This window comes from Portunus trituberculatus, chromosome 35 (assembly GCF_017591435.1).
Source record: "Portunus trituberculatus isolate SZX2019 chromosome 35, ASM1759143v1, whole genome shotgun sequence".
In the NCBI taxonomy this organism is placed as follows: Eukaryota; Metazoa; Arthropoda; class Malacostraca; order Decapoda; family Portunidae; genus Portunus; species Portunus trituberculatus.
In genome coordinates this window covers 3,575,104-3,587,603 of record NC_059289.1, presented here as the reverse complement: position 1 = coordinate 3,587,603, position 12,500 = coordinate 3,575,104, and the positions used below count along the sequence as shown (strand labels likewise).

Below are 12,500 nucleotides of genomic sequence, written 5' to 3'. Positions count from 1 at the left end.
TTTTTTTTTTTTTTTTTTTTTCTGTATTTTTCTTTTATTTTAATTCATCGGTACTGGAAGAGATATTTTGCATTTGTGTTTAAAAATTATACAAGTTTGTCTATCGCTGTAAAAAAAGGGCAAGGTACATACAGAAAAAAAAAAGAAAAAGAAAAGGAAAATAAAGGACATTGTAAAGAAAAGAGGAGAGAACAAAGATGAAGTAAAAATGAAGAAGATAATGATAATGATGATGGTAAGTGTGTGTGTGTGTGTGTGTGTGTGTGTGTGTGTGTGTGTGTGTGTGTGTGTGTGTGTGTGTGTGTGCTACTACTACTACTACTACTACTACTACTACTACTACTACTACTGCTATTAATACTACTACTACTCGTATACTCTCTCTCTCTCTCTCTCTCTCTCTCTCTCTCTCTCTCTCTCTCTCTCTCTCTGGGAAAATACGTCCCCTCTCCTTCTCCCTGATCACATGGAAATTGAATCGCGTATTATTTGCATAACCACGACTGTCACGGCTTAACCCACCGTGCAGGAGGCTTGCCGTGTCTGCCGCACCTGCACACGAGGAGGTAGACAGCTGCTTCTTGTAGAGAGAGAGAGAGAGAGAGAGAGAGAGAGAGAGAGAGAGAGAGAGAGAGAGAGATGGGAACGATTCTTTTTTTATGACTTTCAGCGTCTTTCCTTCGATTTTTTTTTTTTCATTCCTAACTTTAAGCGTTCACATAGCGATCCATCCTCTCTCTCTCTCTCTCTCTCTCTCTCTCTCTCTCTCTCTCTCTCTCAGGAACATCTGTTTTCCGATCAATCTAAACACCTATTTTTCCGCCTTTCACCGCCATGAGAGAAAACGAAGACTTAAGGTGTTTTCATGGCAAGCTCAGATAAAAGGTTGCCTCGGGTAAACCTGATCAAAGAAGCAGAATGTAAGAAGACGTTTACTATTTATACGTCCGTTTCAATCTATTTTTCTTTTATTTCGTCTTCGTACGTTTGAATTTCTTCATTAGTGTTTTTTTTTTTTTTAAGTCTTAGGGAATTTATTATTTCTTTTATGTATTGTAACTTAAAATGCTGTGATGTTTCTTAGTGTTATTTTGATCAATTTTATTTATTTATTTATTTATTTATTTTTTTTTTTTTTTTGTTATAGGAAAAGTGTGTTGTGCCTCTTTTCTGCTGTAAAAAATATCAAAGTTCCATGTGTGCTGTAATTTTATAGATTCCTTACTTATCATACGAAAAGAAATCCGAAACAACATCTCCTTATTCCCAGTACTTCAATATTCCTCAGATAATTCCAGGCATTTTCATAAACATATTTTTTTCATCTATTTCATTTCTTTCTGAATGTGTCCTTAATTTATTCAGATAATTTCTAGTATTTTCATAGGCATATATATATTTTTTTCTATCTATTTTATTTCTTTCCTAATTTATCCTTGAGTTATTTAGATAATTCCTAACATTTTCATAGACATATATTTTTTTTTTTATCTATTTTATTTCTTTCCGAATTTGTCCTTGATTTATTCGTTTTATCGGTGTTTCGTGTCCTATTCTCCTTCACTTCCCCTATATGCACCAATACGTTAGTCCTTTTTCTCTTTACTTTTGTGTCTCCTCTTTTTTTTCCCCTTTCTGTTATTGGTCTCTCCCCTCCTTCATTCCTATCTTTCTTTATTTCCTCTCCTGTCTTCCTCTCTATCTGTCTCTCCTCTCCTCTTCTCTTCTCTTCTCTTTTATTCTCTTATCTTCTCTCTTCTCGTCCTTTTTTTTCCCCTTTTTCCTAACTCTCCTACCTCACTCAAATTCTCGTTTTGTTCGGTTGCCGTTTGTTATAGTCCTCTCTCTCTCTCTCTCTCTCTCTCTCTCTCTCTCTCTCTCTCTCTCTCTCTCTCTCTCTATCATTTCTTTATTTTTTCTTTCTTCCTTCATTTTCCTTTTTCTCAGGTACTTATTACTCTCATCCATCATTTTCATCATTTGAAGCCTTTTCTCTTCCTGTGGTTTTCTTTTTTTTTTTTTTTTTTTTTTTTTCTTCTTTTTTCTCATTCTATTTTCACTCCTGGCCAGAAAGTTTTCTCTGATACTCACACTTTCTTTCTTTTCGTGCCTTCATTCCTCTTTTTTTCCCTTCATTTCTCCCTTTCTCTTTTATCCCCTTTGGTCACTTCCTTGTCTTCTTTTCCTTCCTTTATTTCCTTTTTCCCTACTTTTAATTTTTTTATTGTCATTGCAATACATTTATTTCCTCTCTCTATTCCTGCACCTTCTTTTCCATCCTTACTTTATTTCTTTCATTGGTGATTTCCTTCCTTCTTTGCTTCCTTTCCATAATTTTCTTCTTCTCTTTCTTCTTTCTTTCTTTTTTTCCAGTTGTCTATTCTTCTTCACTTGTATATTCCTATTTCTCTCAATTACTATTCCACTTTACATTACCTCCTACCACTTCTCTCTCTCTCTCTCTCTCTCTCTCTCTCTCTCTCTCTCTCTCTCTCTCTCTCTCTCTCTCCTCCCTTTTCTTCCCCTTCTCTCTGCCTTTCCTCCCTTTCATTCTCCTCTCTGCCTTTCCTACTTTTCCCTTTTCCTCTCTCCGCCTCCCCTCTCTCTCTCTCTCTCTCTCTCTCTCTCTCTCTCTCTCTCTCTCTCTCTCTCTGTCACCTCGCTCAGTCGCAGATAAGCACACTTTGGGACTAATTACCGGTAAACTAGTAATATTGAGGTCGCGGTTAGGTACGAGCGGCGCAGTTTCAGTGGGAACCCTTAATTATGTTGGTGTTGGAAGACTGGCGGGGGAATGGAGTGGAGGTTTGGGTGCTATTGATAAGTAATGTAGGTGTTGTGGACGGCTAGATTATTGTAGAGTGCCTTTAGGAATTATTATCATATTCTTGCGCTGTTTCCATCATACGAGTATTGAGTAAGGAAGCAGTGGAAGTTTTAACCTCTTCAGTACTGGGACGCATTTTTTACCGCGAGTTTTGTTGTGCGATTAGACGATTTTATTGACAGTAGGAAGGGTTTAAGGAGGTCAGAAGATTAATAGCTACACTCCTCATTATTTTAATCCCCACATGAGTTTCTGAAGCTGTATAAAATTGCCAAAAACTAAGTAGAATATTAAGAAAACCCATCTTGGCACTGTAGGGGTTAAGGAGTTGTCAGGGTTACACTTGTGGTTGTTTCATTATAAAACATGTCTATATATTTTACTTTTATTTTCCATCTATGGTCTCCGTGAATAAATTTGTCTAATTTTCCAAAGTAACTTGTTTAATCGACACTATTGGCCTGATTTCTGCGTCTGTTTCATTCATTAAACACCGAGAGGGAGCATAGATCATTGTAGTTGTCATCACCTGAGTCGTCACCATAAAAACCTGATTAATCTTTCTTTAAGGGATAGATTTCAAATTTTCTTATTGATTTAACACTAATAACCTTGCTGTTTGGTGTATTTAATTCATTTAACACTAAGAAGGAGCTTAGAATTTTTAGTGTCAGTGAAAATTATCATCACCATTATCACCATTCTTAATCTTTTATGGATCTCTCTCTCTCTCTCTCTCTCTCTCTCTCTCTCTCTACGGATGAAAAAAAGAACCGTAACAACACAAAATTAATGAGATTCAACAATAAAACAATTTTTACTGCTTATCTATTCCCTTCATGTAACACTACGAGAGATCTTATTTCCTGTATAATCAGTTCCCGCGAAAAAAAATAATTAAATAAATACTTTCCTCCACCGATCAAAAACACCGAATTAAACTAATCCAACACACACACACACACACACACACACACACACACACACACACACACACACACACACACACAATCATTTTCTATCACCTACTGCATATGAGAGGGAAACTAAAGCATTCAACATTGGAGTGGAGGTCGAGGAACCCACTTGCGCGCCAGCCAGGCAATCAACCAGCCAGCCAGCCCAGCCAGGCCTTGAGACACGGGTGAGCAAGCACATCTCACGCGCTCTACGTCCCTCACTGCTGATGCCTCCCTGATACCGCCGGCTAATCACCATTGATGTCTGCTGTACATGTGAAGGCTCCATAACCCGTCTAGTAAGGGAAGAAGGAAGAGAAGGGACGAGGAGGGAAGAGGAGAGTGAAAGTGTGAATGGGATAGATGTCTGGAGAATGAAGGGAAGACGGAGATAGAAGATACACATAAGATATTTAAGGTAATGTCAAAGGTACGAATGCGAGGTGAAGAGGATGAGAGGAGAGCAGCAGGGGTGGATAGAATAGTAGAATAAAGGAGAGTAAACTAATGGCGAAGAGGAAGGATAGGAAGAGAGAAATGAAAAGAGATAGATTGACAGATAGTTTACAGGGGAGAGAACGAAGGAGGGAAGGAAGAAAGGGTGGAAGGAAAGTGAGAGTGGAGATGTGGTGGAGGTGGAGGGGGACAAGGATAGTGTTTTGTGACGTGAAGGGAGGACAGATGTAGGAAGACGTGAAGGGAGACATAAAACAGGTAGAGATGAAAGAAATTGAAGGAAAAAATGAAAGAAATATACTTTCAATTATTTCATTTATTATCTTCATTTATTTTCTTCATCTCATATGTTCATTTTCCGTTCTATCTTTTTTCTTTAGAGTATACCTCGTCTCTCTCTCTCTCTCTCTCTCTCTCTCTCTCTCAATAAGGCAAAATCAACTAAATCTCAAATGCATTCCTCTCTCTCGTATATTCGCGTCTGGCATGAAAGAAAAACAAAAACAATCACCATCTTTCGTGTACCTGTGAATCTCCTCGTTTTCTTCTCAAACCTTAAAAGAAAATGGAGGTTCTTTGAGGAGTGACTAATGAAAATACGCGTTATGATTCTCACGTCAATGGTTAGGAACGTGGGAAGAATGTGTGGGTGCGATGCGTGGGGGTAAAGAGGTTTAATGGAGAGAGAAGATTAACCTCCACATCCACCTGCTCTTCATCTCCCCCGTGACCTCGAGAGTGGAGCCGTTACCTGTTTAGAGTAATGAAGCGTGGGAATGCGTTGATTTCGTTATCATTTCGTTATAATTTCGTAATTTCGTTGCGCGTTCGTGAGTTGGGAAGAGAAATGAGTGAATGATGAAGTATAGAGCATAAATAGATGAAGTATAGAGTATAAATAGATGAATAAATAAATCAATACATGAGATTACGATACCAAATAAGAAAAATAGATAAAAGAAGGGAAAGAAGGAAAAAAAACGTAAAGATAAACCAAAAGTAGAAGCACACAAAAAAAGCTTCGCCATTCACTTAACTTGAACTGAAGCCCCACACGTCCTCCCCTCCCTTACCACAAGTCCACCCCCATTTTTTGCTGGCCCAGGCTCTCCACCTCTCCTGACCTCCCCACCTCTTCCCCTGCCACCGCCCTGCCACCTGCGACCTTCTGGCAGGGGAACCTAAGGCGAACTGAAAGGCTTCCTTGGAACCGACTCTGGCTGTGGTGGTGGTGGTGGTGGTGGTGGTGGTGGTGGTGGTGGTGGTGGTGGTGAGAGGAAGACATGACTGGTTGGTGTACAGTTACTTGGTGTGTTTATCAGAGAGAGAGAGAGAGAGAGAGAGAGAGAGACCTTTAATGTTAGATTCCTCTTGAGTTTAGTGCAGCGAAATTACGTAAGAATAACAGTAATAGTAGTAGTTGTAGTAGTAGTAGCAGTAGTAGTAGTAGTAGTAGTAGTAGTAGTAGTAATAGTAGTAGTAGTGGTAGAAATAGTAGTAGTAGCAGTAGTAGTAATAGTAGAAATAGTAATAGTAGTAGTAGTAGTAGTAGTAGTAGTAGTAGTAGCAGTAGTAGTAGTAGTAGTAGTAGTAGTAGTAGTAGTAGTAGTAGTAGTAGTAGTAGTAGCAGTTGTAGTAGTAGTGGTTGTGATAGCTCGATTTCCTACCAAAACTAACTTCAATAGTCTTTTACAATTTAATACACCTGACGTGTCCTCATCTCCTAATTTTCATCCCTTCCTGTGCCTTGTCGTCTCCTGCCGTGCCTATCCCAGCTTCCCTTTGCGGCGGCCTCCGGACTGGGCGGGTCTAGACATCCTTAAAGTGTACGAAGGAGCGACGGAGCACATTCCCGCACTATTATCCTCTCTCTCTCTCTCTCTCTCTCTCTCTCTCTCTCTCTCTCTCTCTCTCTCTCTGATGCTCCAATGTCATTTTTTCCTATATTTTAACTTTACAACCCTGAAACATGTCGAAAACTCCTTTACTCTTCTCTGGCTACCTAAGAGAACCAATATGGTAGCACCCATTCACTTGTCATTCATTCCACTATCTATCCTGTATCCTAAGCGCACACATCCTACATTCTTGCACCATATTTGTAAAGAGAGACGTGTCAGACTTAGAAACCTTCCCAATATTAGCTGTGTTTCTTAGATATGTCACTAGGGTCTCTTTCTCATCACTCTTGTCTTACGTATCCCACACCAGTATTTCTTACCGTTTTTTTTTTTTTGCACTCGAAGGACATGCAAAATTTAAGAACTTTCGCAATATCAACTGTATACTTTTTTCTCTTTGTACTCGTTTATTATATTTTCCCCTTTCCCATCACTCCTCTCTATCTCCCGTATGTGTCTTCAATTTGCTACCGATTGTGTAGTCAAAAGGCATGCCAAACAGAAACATTCCCTATTTTTCCTGTGTTTTGTCAGTTATATATATCTGAGATCTCTTCCCCATTATTCCATCTTTCTCCTACGTTATAAACACTTGCTACCTTCACCGTTTTATTAGTTGAAAGACGTCAAACTCACGAATATTACTTCCATTAATATAGATACACTTAATTATGTATGTTTCGAGATCTATTTCCCATTACAGCTTCTCTTTATTATATCCAACGCGTCCTACAGTCGCAACTCTCACCGTTTGTGAAGTCGAAGGCCGTATCAAATTTTGGCGTTTGTCCTCCCATCCTCTGGCGGGGGCGTGGCGTGGCGCCGTGCTCCACATCCACTCTGCCGGTGTTCTGGGCTTGCATGGTGATCTCTTCTTCCATCTGACGGTATTGAGGGTTAGACATGCCTTTCTACTGCTTCCCTCTGGCCTTTCCCTCCTGCTGCACGTGTTGCTTCAAGGGATGTATAAGAAAATGCACCTGGTTTACGTATTCCACCGTTTGTTTTGCTGCTTTTCGTGTTCTCACAACTCCAGACTAAGACACCTTTTTCCTTGTCTTTTCCTGTTTTGTTTTGTCTTCCTTTGTCTGCCTGCTACTTATATACTCGGAAAAAAATATGAAACACCATGCACGTCCCTTCAAGAACTGAAACGCAATGATTCACTGTAGTTCTCCCCTTTACGTGTATCTACAGCCTCAGATAACCACACTTCCTCCGCCTTGTCTTCTCTGCACGTCTCACGCCAGAGAAAGTCAAAGAAAACGGTTTCCTTTCCTTATCTGCACACAACGTGAAGCAAATCCACCGGCTGAATTTAACCTTCCTGCAGCCTCAGATCACGAGATGGAGACTCAAACAGGCACCCTCACTCCTCAGAGGTGCACAGTGCTCACTCACACGGGCTGTCACTCCCCACGAATCGTATCAAGTAAAACCAAAGCGTGTTCGGCACCACACATGTGTTTGGCTGGACTGACGTGGACTAACGTGTCATGAGCGGTCGCCTGTTTCCAAGGTCATCCCCGCTGAGCCACGCGAGATGCCAAGGAGTGAAAATATCGAAGGTGAAATAGGAAAATTGTGCATCTTTCTCTGTCACCACTAAAAGACAACCGCACCAGAGTTCTCCTAACTATATGTGCGCTAATGTATCACGCTGAGGTAGGAATGTTATGAATAGCAGCTTGGAATGTTAGTGTTGACTCCTTGGGGATTGTGTGACGTAAATATTGCATGGAGCGAGCGCCGAGTGTGGTTGCCAGCTATGCGGTGCTGTGTTTTCATGCTCTCCCCTTTCCACTCATGTTTCAGCGTCTCCCATTGGCCACTGCATGTGTGTATGTCTATGCGTATGTGTGTAGAGGGTGGGTAGGAACGGATGCTAAAGAAAACGTAGATGTAGAAGGAAGAAAAAGGGGAATTTAGCAGTTTAGAGGAATTGACTCAACAGGAAAAGGTGAAGCGGTTACATGCAAGACGGAATTCCCTCCTCTCCTCCTCCTCCTCCTCCTCCTCCTCCATGTATCCCACGCCCATACTCTCCCTCTCATTTACTCGTTCTTAATTCCTCTCACATCTCTCTCTGCCTCCTCTCATCTTTACTAATACTGTTGTCCCCACTGCTACCTATCCCACATTGCCTCCTGTTACTGCCATTCAAATTATCACCTGCTCTCACCTTTTCGCCTGTTACCTTCTTCTGACTCACCGATCATCCACCTCTGCTCTCTCAATCAGCGTTTCCTTACTCTAATCCCCTTTAACTTTGAACTTGTGGAATCGAATACATTTGTTCTTTTTTTTTATGGTTTGAGTAGTGATAGGATTTCTCCTTTTTTTTTTTTCGTTTTATTTTCTTAGGGGAATTTAATCTCATGACTTTGCATCTTAGTAGTTTCAGGTTACAGTATTGTGACTAGTATTGGTGTTGTTATTATTGTTGTTGTTGTTATTGTAGTAGTAGTAGTAGTAGTAGTAGTAGTAGTAGTAGTAATGGTAATAGTCATAGTAATAGTAGTAGTAGTAGTAGTAGTAGTAGTAGTAGTAGTTGTTGTTGTTGTTGTTGTTGTTGTTGTTGTTGTTGCTGTTGACGTAGTTATTGTTGTTGTAGTGGTCGTAATAGTAGTAACAAGGAATGTTAAGCCTTGTAGCAACTGGAAGGAAGAAATCGATAAACAAATACAAACTACGTATGAATAGATAACATTAACACACGACAAAGCAAAAAGAAAGAGAGAGAGAGAGAGAGAGAGAGAGAGAGAGAGAGAGAGAGAGAAAACACGATCTTTCTACGCAGCAACTAACTTTATGTATGTGTGTATGTGTGTATGTGCCACTGTCTGAATGCCATGGTCTGAGTGTCTGAATCTCCGTATTGTTTTGTGTCGCGGTGATAAATTTGGAGACACTTGAAAACCAGACCCACGGTGACTCAGCGCCTCGTCTCAGCACTGCAAGACAACATACAAGGGAAAAAATGAGTAAGAACACTAAAAAAAAAAGGAGAATATGGTTGTAATAAGTGAAGCAGGAAGAGTTTCGGTTTGGTTACGAGCTTAATTCCATTGATACCCTTGGGATGCGTGGGGTGGGGGTGGAGAGGATGGGGGTGTTATGTTATTCAGTGAGGCGCGAGGTGAGTAAGAACACTAGGGTGGGAAAATAATGGGAGGGTTTGGAAGGATTGCACACACACACACACACACACACACACACACACACACACACACACTTAACCTTATCTTTTCTTTTTCTCATATCTCATCACTTCCTTCTCCTCCACCATCTCCTCCCCTCCTCCTCCTCCTCCTCCTCCTTCCTCCTCCTCCTCCTCCTCCTCCACCTCTTCCTCCTTCTCCTCCTCCTCCACCTCTTCCTCCTCTTCCTTCTCCTCCACCTCCTCCTCCTCCTCCTCCTCCTCCTTCTCCTCCTCCTCCTCCTCCTCCTCCTCCTCCTCCTCCTCCTCCTCCTCCTCCTCCTCCTCCTCCTCCTCCTCCTCCTCCTCCTAAACTCCGTGTATTTCTCATAACAGTCGGTCTTAGATTAAACCATCAATGTTGCTGTTAGTTCTTCCTTTGTCTTCCTCCTCCTCCTCCTCCTCCTCTTCTTCTTCTTCTTCTTCTTCTTCTTCTTCTTCTCCTCCTCCTCCTTCTCCTCCTCCTCCTCCTCCTCCTCCTGCACCTTCAGATACTCACTTATTCCCGTGATCGCCGAAATGTTGCTGATCCAGGAGCCGCGTCTTGCTCGATCCCTGAAAGACTTCCTGGAGGATCTTGAGCGCGTCTCGGACTCCTGCACGGGGGGCGTCGGGGGGAGGACAGGCGCGTGGAGGACACTATCACACTCATCCTCCTCCATTATGGTCTCCGGGAAGGTGGATGACGGCGGTTCGTGTCCTTGAAGTGGATAAGGACGGGCGTCTATGGAGCAGTAGGATGGCGGGCGAGTGGATGGGGAATTGATGGAGGAGAGTGAAGGAGAAGTGGATGGCGTGGGGCTCTGAAGGACTGTGGATGCTGTGGTCACGTGGGTTGGCCTGTTAGCGCGTGGAGGTGAGGATGCGTTGTCTACGGTGGAGGAGGAGGAGGAGGAGGAAGTCGGTGGAGGGGATGGTGGGTGGAGGAGGGGACGGGAGGAAGGGGAGGAGGTGGAAGAGGAGGATGAGAAAGGAATGGTTGCGGAGAAGGTGGTACTCGAGCAAGGAGGAGGTGTAGGGTTAGGGAAGAGGCAAGGGAAGGGGGAAGGGGAGGAAGGGGAAGGGGAAGGGGAGGAGGAAGCTGGGCGGTGGGTGAGGGGAAGGAGGATGTGAGGGAAAGGCAACGCAGACAGGTGAGGGGACACAGGTGAAGGGAGCGACGTGTTGATGGCTTCTGGGTGGAAGATGAGGGGAAGTGAGGGAGAAAAAGTTGTGTGTTCTAATTCAGCTGTTTGTTATGTAGTGTAGGAGGTGGCTGAGGGAGGGCGAGACATAGGGGACGGTCATAGAGTTACAGACCAAAGGATAATAAGGGAAATGAAGGTTAAAGGAAAAGAATCAATGTTTTTTTCTTTCCTTCGTTCTTTTCTCTCTCCGATATCTTTTGGTTTCTTTTGTGCTTGTTTTCCTTTTTCCTTAGTTTTCCCTTATTTGAAGCTGTTGCCTCATCAAAGCGATCAAAACACACACATATATTTCATCATTTCTTGACACTATCACCTCTAAGGAAAACACAGAAACACATTTACTTTTACAACACACATTCAAACAAATAACCAATCGTTCACATAACACGTAAACTAAACACACACTCCGTTTTTCCTATGCATTCTCCAGTTTATTCAAGTAATACAAACACACGTAAGCTTGTTTTCTATAGGGTAGTTTTACAGTATTCCCAAAACAAAACACTGTCACCTCATTTTCTTTCAACGTTTCTTCACTTTATATATTTAAGCTCTTATGTACGTATATAATTATATAAACACAGTAATCTCGTTTTCTTCTTCCTATTTTTACAGTATTCCCAGTTTTCTACACCAAAACAAAACACTGTCACCTCGTTTTCTTTCAACCTTTCTTCACTTTAATATATTTAACGTCTTATGTACGTAAATACATAAACACAGTCATCCCGTTTTCTGCTTCCTTGTTTATTGAAGTTCACGTTTTCTCTCTCCCAGCACAGGTGAGCCAGATGTCACCTACCGCTGCGCCGTCCCTCAGGTGAGTTTGCAATAAGTGTACCGAGGGCGTGACGGCGGTGGTAAGGTTACGTCCACCAGCGCGTCACACCGGCGAGGCTTAAATGTGACGAGGGTTTTCTGGTGAAGGTTCCTGTTTATGTATTTGTTTTCCCTTTTGTGGTGGTGGTTTTGTGTGCTTCTGTTGTTAACTTATTTATTTCTGTTTTTTTATTGTATTTTTAGGTATCTGATAGTATGTTTTTTTTATTCTTTTTTGGTCTGTTTTTTTTCTTTTTATTATGGTTGCTCCTATACATGTGTTTTTCGTTTTCTTTTCGTGTGTGTGTGTGTGTGTGTGTGTATTGATTATGTATTAGCGTCAGGTTATGATTACTTTTTTTCTTTCCGTGTATATTATTCTCTTTTTTTTCTATCTCCGACAAGTTTTTTCTTTTTTTTTCCTTTTTCCAAGTTTTCAAATATTTTAAGTTTCATTTATGTGCTAAGTTCGATTTAATATCACTACATCACCACCATCACCACCACCACCACAATCATCATCACCATCACCATCACCACCACCAAAATCATCACCCAGTTTCATTATCCACAACACCCATCATCACCATCACCACCACCATCACCATCACCAAACACCATTATCACCCCTATCAAAAACGCACCACCATTCACCAGTCATAAATCAAAACCGCATACCATCACCATCACTGTCACTATCATCACCATCACCACCACCATCACCACCACCACCACTCCTGGCAGCACCACAACTGAAACCGTGACATGCAGGTAAGAGGAAAGGGAGAGGGAGGAGGAGGAGGAGGAGGAGGAGGAGGTGGTGGTGGTGGTAGTGGAGGTGGAGGAGAGAGAGAGAGAGAGAGAGAGAGAGAGAGAGAGAGAGAGAGAGAGAGAGAGAATGAAGAGGGGAAGGGAGCATGGGGGAAGAGTGTTATGAGAGAGAGAGAGAGAGAGAGAGAGAGAGAGAGAGAGGGAGGGAGAGTAGCACAGGAGAGGGAGACGAAGGGGGAGGAGCAACAGAGGGTCTAAGCTCGTGACCTGAAGCCACACAAGGGGAAATGACCATCTGAAAATCCCTGTCCATCATACCGATCTTGGGGCATTTTTTTTTTTTTTTTTACCAAGGACGACCTGCTACAGATGAAGATGACC

At 42.0% G+C, this 12,500-nt stretch overlaps 1 protein-coding gene across 8 annotated transcripts in view; it reads right to left on the bottom strand.

Moving 5' to 3' along the window:
• Window positions 1-12,500, bottom strand: part of LOC123513073 (mechanosensory protein 2-like) — a 738,351-nt gene that overhangs the window by 696,466 nt on the left and 29,385 nt on the right. Inside the window, exon 2 of one of the 8 annotated variants that reach the window (XM_045269919.1) lies at window positions 9,842-10,042. The exons of 6 other annotated variants lie outside the window; for them this stretch is intronic. In XM_045269919.1, coding sequence (XP_045125854.1) covers window positions 9,842-10,004 — 163 coding nt within the window. In that variant the 5' untranslated portion in view covers window positions 10,005-10,042. Of the gene's footprint in view, window positions 1-6,891; window positions 7,740-9,841; window positions 10,043-12,500 lie in introns of those variants that run through there. One more of the 8 variants, XM_045269920.1, reaches the window with a different exon arrangement.